Source organism: Pteropus vampyrus, unplaced genomic scaffold, assembly GCF_000151845.1.
Source record: "Pteropus vampyrus isolate Shadow unplaced genomic scaffold, Pvam_2.0 Scaffold81, whole genome shotgun sequence".
NCBI lineage: Eukaryota > Metazoa > Chordata > Mammalia > Chiroptera > Pteropodidae > Pteropus > Pteropus vampyrus.
Window position 1 is genome coordinate 203,213 of NW_011888862.1, and position 7,393 is coordinate 210,605.

Genomic DNA, 7,393 nt, shown 5'->3' on the forward strand with positions numbered 1-7,393 from the left:
TTTTCAAAGCAACATTGGTTTAATCATCTTACTGAGCATCAATTTGAGAACTGGAGAAGGCTCAAAAAGCGTTCCAGAAAATAAAGCCAAGGAGCTTGTCATCTACTAACGGTGGACATAATCCAGTTTAAGTGGTGTTACCCAGGTGTTCTAGAGGGAATGTCCTGAGCCAGGCTTTTAAGTAGAAAATAAATGTCAGAGAGAACAAAAGCACATTGAAAGTTGAGGGATTGTCTGCTAGTTGGCAGTCGCCGGCAGCGGGAGCCCTTGCTACCGTGTACAGACACACCTGTAGGTGGCCCACCTTTGTGGACTGCATGCTCACACCTGCTCCTATGCCGCTTACGATCACACTGAGTGGCATGTTATAGGCATAAGCTGCTCGCCTGATAACTATTCCTTTTTGATTTTAAAGGGACTTGAAAGCTGTTGTGGATTGAATCGTGCCCTTGCTCCCCCAAGTTCATATGTCGAAGTCTTAATAACCTCCAAAGTGGCCGTATATGGAGATGGGGCCTTTAAGGAGGTGATTAATGTTCAATGAGGCCATAAGAGCGGGGTCCTAATCTGTTAGGACTGCTGTTCATATAAGAAGAGGAAGAGAGACCAGGGATGTTCACACAGAGAAGAGGGCCATGTGAGCACACAGCGCAAAGCTGGATGTCTGCAAGCTGAGGATAGAGGCTTCTGCAGAAACCAGACCTGCCGGCGCCTTGATCCTGGCCTTCAGGTCTACAGAACTGTGAGAACCTACAGTTCTGTCGTCAAGCCACCCAGTCTATGGTGCTTTGTTATGGCAGCCCGAGCAGACTAAGTCAGGACGCAGAGCCAGTTTGGCAGATCTTGTCTGACAGCATCTTGTTTTATGAGCCATCTTCAACTTGACTGCATTTAAATCAATTTCGACTATGTATTTCAAGTGCTAGATGAGCATAGTTAAAGCCAAGTAGCTCTAAAGAGCTAAAATGAAAACAACAATTCCTGGCTTCTTCCTTCTTTACCACCACCCCGTTCCCTTCAGGCAGCCCCTCCCGCGAAGGGTTTTATTTCCTTTAATGGATAGACTTTATTTTTTTAGAGCAATTTTACATTTATAAAAAAAAAAAAAAAAACACCGAGCAGAAAGTACAGAGTTCCCATATGCCCTCTCTCGTCCATTCACAGTTTCCCTCATGGTTAACGTCATCGGTGCGCTTTGTTTGTTGCCATTGATGAACCACCATCCATACGCTATTAACTGAGGTCCGTAGTTTACATCAGGGCTCACGCTAGGTGTTGTACATTCTGTGGGTTTTGACAAATGGATAATGACACGTATGCACCAGTACAATATCATACAGAGTAGTTTCATTGCCCTAAACATCCTCTGTGCTCTGCCTGTTCGTCTGGCAACTGCTGATCTTTTTAATGTCTCTACAGTTTTGCCTTTTCTCGAATTCATATAGTTGCAATCATACAGTGGGTAGCCTTCTCAGATTGGCTTTTTTCACTTAGTCATGTGCATTTAAGTGTTCTCCGTGTCTTTTCCTGGCTTGATGGCGCATTTCTTAGCCCTGAGCAATGTTCTAGTGTCTGGATGTTTGTTTATACATTCACCTACTAAAGAAGATCTTGGTTGTTTCCAAGTTTCGACAGTTATGAATGAAGCATACATCTTTTAAGAGTAAGGACACTCTTTTTACATAACTGCTAAACTATAATTACACAAAATTAATAACAACTCGATGTATCACTCAATATCTAGTTCATATCAAATTTCAGTCCAGAATTTCTTCAAGGTTCATCCATTGCACTTGGTTGTTTTGCCTCGTTAGTCTCTTGTTTAGAACAGTTCCCTGCCTTTTTTGTTTGTTTGTTATTCGTGACATAGATTTTTTTTTTTTTTGGAAGAGTTCAGACCAGCAGTCTCACATTCTGAACTTGTTTGATTGCTTCCTCCTAGGTTGATTTGGTGTAAGTCGTGTTTGGCAACATTTCAAAGTAGATGATGTCATAATGTCAGCTCTCCTGACTTTGTTAGAGATAAGCTCCATCACTTGGATGAGGTGATGATGGCTGGAACCCTCCATTAAAAGGGGGCATTTTTCTCTTTGTGCTTAATCTGTGCAAGTATACTTTGAGATCACGTGAATTTTCTGTTTGCCAGCAACCATTTACCCAGTGGTTTTCAAATCCATCGATATTATTGACTAAACTAATTATTACATCAGGGGTTGCAAAATGTTGATTTTCTAATTCTGTTCTGCTTTTTACATTTCCCCCTTTTTTTTTTGATTATCATGATAGAATCATGACACCTTCTCTCAGTGTTCTGTCGTCTCTATCGTTATTATTCTTTTTGTTTAGCATACTTTTAAAGGCTCCTTTTGCTGTTTTCCTATCTCTTGAAGATTTTCTTGTGCAGGGGAAGAGGTGGCATCCGCTGTCTCCCCCAGTGTGATAGACAGGGAAACTAACACAAGAAATCAATGACTTTTTTAAGGTCCAGTGTGGTTAGGGGCCAAGAAGTCAGAATTCTGGCCTTACAGTTTCGCTAACCAGTGTCCATGTCACCAGATGTAACTGACTTGAATACTGCTCTGAATACTTGAATTCCCTGTTCTTATTCATTTTCTATTAGTAAGAGGTGAGTTTGACTAATATGGCTTTAATTAGATGAATGACAGTGTGTTATAATTGTTTTCTGATTTTTTTTTTTGGTTTTATCATCATTTTACACAGACGGAGCGTAGAAGCCAGCATTTTTAGCAGCTGCACAGTATTCCAGTGTCAGACTGCCATAGTGGACTTCTCCATTCCCCTTTTCTTGGGTATGATGGGGATATACAGTAAGCAGCATTTGCAAGTCAATTTGGCAATGGAACTTCTTTAAAGAAGTTGTGTAATCCCCTTCTTTCAAGCCTTTCATGTCACCTGGGGGGCATGATTTGTTCCAGCAGGTGGTCATTTAAATATTTAATAAAACCGAGAGTGAGGCACGGGCTGCTGTGAATGGTTGTTCAAGTGTGTACTGTACAATCCAGGGAACACCGTTTACATTATAGTGTTTGTGAACAGTGCCCCCTTGCGGTTGTGCAGTGTTCAGTCTAAGTGGCCCTATACAAGGGACCCTGATAAGTGCTATTGTTTTTGTAAGTTGAAAGCAATGGAATTTTGGAAGAGGAGGTAATTTACATAAATGGACAGAGATGATTTCAAATAGAACCGATCGTTATATTTAAAATTTCTTATACTTAAAATATCATATATTTGGAATTTCTGTGGTGTGGCAAGTTTTGACAGTGACTTTCATAAGCCCTTTTTTAAATCGATTGTCATCTTAAAATTTAGGAGTGTGTGTTATTCACTGTAGGTTTACTGCTGTAATAAACAAGCTTGCAATCCCAGTGGCCTGACATGATAAAGGTTTGTTTTTCTCCCATGTCGCATCCAGTATGGGCTGCAGCAAGCGTGGGCTCTGTACCACACAGTCATTCAAACACCCAGGTATTAGAATCTGGTGGCTCCTGAGTCAATCCCCTGTGACCTTCACTGGCTCCTCTGCCTCTGTTTGGCAGAGGAGGAGAGAGAGAGTGTGAAGAGATGTGCCCGTGACTTGCGAGGGACACCTCTCGCCTTCACCCACACCCCAATGGCCAGAGCTCACTCAGTTGGCCACACCCAACTGCAAGGGAAGCTGGGAAATGACTCTTCGTGTGCCCAGGTGGAAAAGGCACTGGTGTCTAGGGACAGGCATGAGTCTGTATTGCAAGGCTGATCTCTTTTCTTTATTTTGTTTCTTTTCCAGGAGACTTCTTGGCATCATCACAAAAAAGGATGTCCTGAGACATATGGCCCAGATGGCAAACCAGGACCCTGAATCCATCATGTTTAATTAGAAACAAGATGGCAATAATTTTGAGAAAAACACAACTGTGTCATTTTAAAAGAAATAAACAAATGATATGTTATTATCCTAATGAACGATTACGTGCTGGGGGCAGCGGAAACAAAAGCTTTGTTTGAGAGGAAGGGAAGAAAGATGAAACCCTTTTTAAAAAAATACATCAACGAGTAGGCATTTTATAGCTTTAACTCCTTACGAGTTTCAAGCTGTGTTTCTTAATGAGTTTACTAACTGCTGTGGGGGCATGTGGGTGGGTGTAAATGCTGTGGTTTGTACAAGGACATGAAACATGAATGCTGAATTAAGAAATGTTTGCCCTTCTGTTCAAGGCCAATATTTGTGACAGTTTGAGTCCAAAAGGCAAAAGAGTATTGGCGTGTCGGTGTCCTTATTTATTGGTTCCTGAAGTTTTGCTGCTATGTTACGGAATCAGACTAAAGACATTTGCACTTACTTTGTTGAAAAAGAAAAAGAAATTAAATTCGAACATAGCGAAAGCTGTTAAGTGTGCCAGTGGGTTCAGTCATGACCATCCCATATCTTGCTCCTGTTCTCAGCCTATTATTTTGCTTATCCATCAGTTTCTGAACCAACATCAGCATCACCCGCTATGATGAGTATGAAGGGATCATTTCTCTATGCCAGACCAGCATCTTGGGACTGCCTGGCAAACAGAGCACTTAGTGCTGCACTGTATTTCCTACCGTACAAAAGGGATTCATCCTTATTTTGAGACTATACACGTCCAATCATTGATTTACGTCCCCATCACATTTGCTTAATTTATTTATTGCTGTTCCTGTGCATCCTTAAATATTGACCAGTCCAGCACTTTCTACGGGCCATATCCTATAAGCTGCCAGGTTCTATAAGTGTGCTTTAATTTCCAAATAGTGTATACAAGAGTCAAAACAGGCTACCTAGTGTTACTACTTCTTTTTCCTCTCAGATCTTATTAAATACAGCGGCGGATAGGGTGAGGCATACGAGTTCTCAGTGGGAGCTCCTCCAAATGGATTGCAAAAGAAATACGAAATTGATTCTAAATCTGTTCCATTCTCTTCTCTGTAAGATTCAAAACGCCCGGCTTTAATGTATAAGCATGCACGTTCATACCAGCCATCGAAGCACAGAGGGACAGAGTTAAATTTTAGACAGCCAATTTAAGCCTTGGGCATCTTCGTATTGAACTTAATGATACATTTATTCTTTTAGTCAGGACTTCTGTCTTTTCCGTGGGAAGGAATTAAGCTGTGTTTTCTAGGTCCACTGTATGATCTGTGTAAGAGTGATCCCACGCCCTCTTTGTTTTTAGTCTTCGTTCTTCCCTCGTCACTGTGTTACCCTCATTCTTCTCCATCTCCTCACTGGACGTTGATGTATCAGGTATGCAATTTGGCTGCAAATCATAGAAAACCCAAGAAACAGTGAGGGCCGAATAGGAAACCTGGGGCTGGCTCTCGGGGCTATGTCCATAATATCATCAAGGGGTCACACTCTTCGGTATTTTTCCACCATCCTTTGTCCCTTGGCTTACTGCCTCATAGTCACAAGATGGTTACTGAACTTCCAGGTGTGATGTCTGCTTTCTAAGCAGGGAGAGGAGAAAAAGGCAAGTAACGGGAGCAGTGATAACACCGGGAAAGCAAAGCTCTCCCAGAGAGGCCCAGCTTTGATCCATTAACTGGAATTCTGTCACATGGCGCCCCCAGCTGCATGTGCATCTGGGAAGGACTTCGCTTAGCATAGCGCATGACTCTCTGAGCCAGATTTAGATTCTGTTAATAAGGAAGGAGGGATTGGTCCTTGGGAGAGGAGTGTCGTCTGCTGTATTGGATGCATATGGTGTCGCTGTCATTGTCCTTCCTATCTTCTTTACTCTTTTTGCTGAACCTCTTTGAACACCCTCTTCTAACCTTATAGTCCCCCACGCCTCTCTCAAATTTGACGGAGAGCTTCCAATCAGAATCCACCATTTTTTAGCCCTAATAAAAATGGTCATTTTGGATAAAAACCTAGCTACAAGCAGATTTCTTTGAAAACTTCGAGTTGATGTAAGAAAATATACTGATATGGTCTCTGGGTTAAAAAAAAAAAAAAAGTAAGTCGGATTATGCTGACAAACTATGGAACATTCGTTTCTGTCATTGGCCCCCTCCAAAATAATATCTGATGGCCACTTCAGTGTGGCAGTATCGGTCAACAGTAGAGAATTCAGTCTTTGATCCTTTCATAGAATGAAATTTGTTGTCTCATTTGCAGTACTTAGATATTGAGTAACATTTTCATTGGGATTTCCACGGAACATAGGCAAGAGAAGCTGAGTTCTTCTGGACTTGAAATCCTAAAAAGTCTTAAGGATTGCTTCATGTAGTTCCCCTCCTGTTCCCACATGGCCTCCCCAAAGAATATTAGTCGTAGCCTGGATTTAGATAAGCCAGGACACCCTTTTACCTGAACAAGGAGCTTCAAAAGGGAACACAAAACAGTGAACAGATAGCCACAGGTCGGTGACACCACAGAATTTCCTCCTCCTTCAGCTGAGGCCATGGAGGGATGAGGGTATAGTTTACTCTGGGCCAAGGTCACTGAGGTTAGTTGTGTCTTTCTCCCCAGTGCTTAGCGTAGGGTTGTTTGCGAATTCATGGGAAATAGTTGGGAGCGTCACTTGACTTAAATAACCTAACCATGTTTTCCTTCACAAGTTTAACCTTTAATTTGTTGTGGGGTTCAAGCTCTCCTTAACTGAAGGGCAGGTGGGCAGGTTAAGGTCAAGGATGGGGGAGTTTGCATTGGGAACTAGCAGAGCCAATTGCCTTTCTTCCCTGGAGCCCTAACTCAGCCATACGGTCCAGTCATCTATCGGCCAAACTCCATGGGGAACATGCTGCCAAGCTCTTTGTCACTCCCTTGTAAAAGTATGCGGGTTGGGATTCTGAAGGTATTTGCTGTATCCAAATGTAGAATTTCATCCACTTTATCTGGTGATCTGTTGAGCAAGATGAGTAGAACTGGGATATAGAGGTAAAAAAGACATTTTTCAGAATAATGTTTTCGTTTACCTTTTCCAGAACCAAAGGCTTTAGACATTTGTAGAACTTTCTGGATTCTTTCTGAATCAACTTTTTAAATGTAAATAAATGCATAATGGAAAAAGAATTCTCTAATGAGGCACATCGACCTATTTGTTTTTCTCCCTCTCTGTTACTAAGGAACTGTGTTGTTAAAGGACAGATTCCAAATAAAGAGTCTCCTGAAAGTAATGTCGCTATTAGAGAAAGAGAACATCCTAGAAGCAAATCAACATTCAGTATTTGCTTTATTTAGAACCAGGCAATCTCAAATTTCTCTATTCAGTCCTTCCCAGAGACCTTACAAAAGAGAAGACAGGTCAGTAGATATATTTTTGGTCCTAATAAGTCACAGAAAGTGAAAACATTTGAGCAGTTTGTTTCACTTAGGTGAGAACTGTTTACTTTAAATGATTAACATGTGCAGATGCTGCTC

At 41.6% G+C, this 7,393-nt stretch overlaps 1 protein-coding gene across 1 annotated transcript in view; it reads left to right on the forward strand.

Annotated features, from left to right (window-relative positions):
• Positions 1-7,149, forward strand: part of CLCN4 (chloride voltage-gated channel 4) — a 65,808-nt gene extending 58,659 nt beyond the window's left edge. Inside the window, exon 12 of the mRNA XM_011362902.2 lies at positions 3,788-7,149. Within this exon, the coding sequence (XP_011361204.1) occupies positions 3,788-3,878 (91 nt within the window). The 3' untranslated portion in view covers positions 3,879-7,149. The remainder of the gene's footprint in view (positions 1-3,787) is intronic.
• The last annotated feature ends 244 nt before the right edge of the window (positions 7,150-7,393 follow it).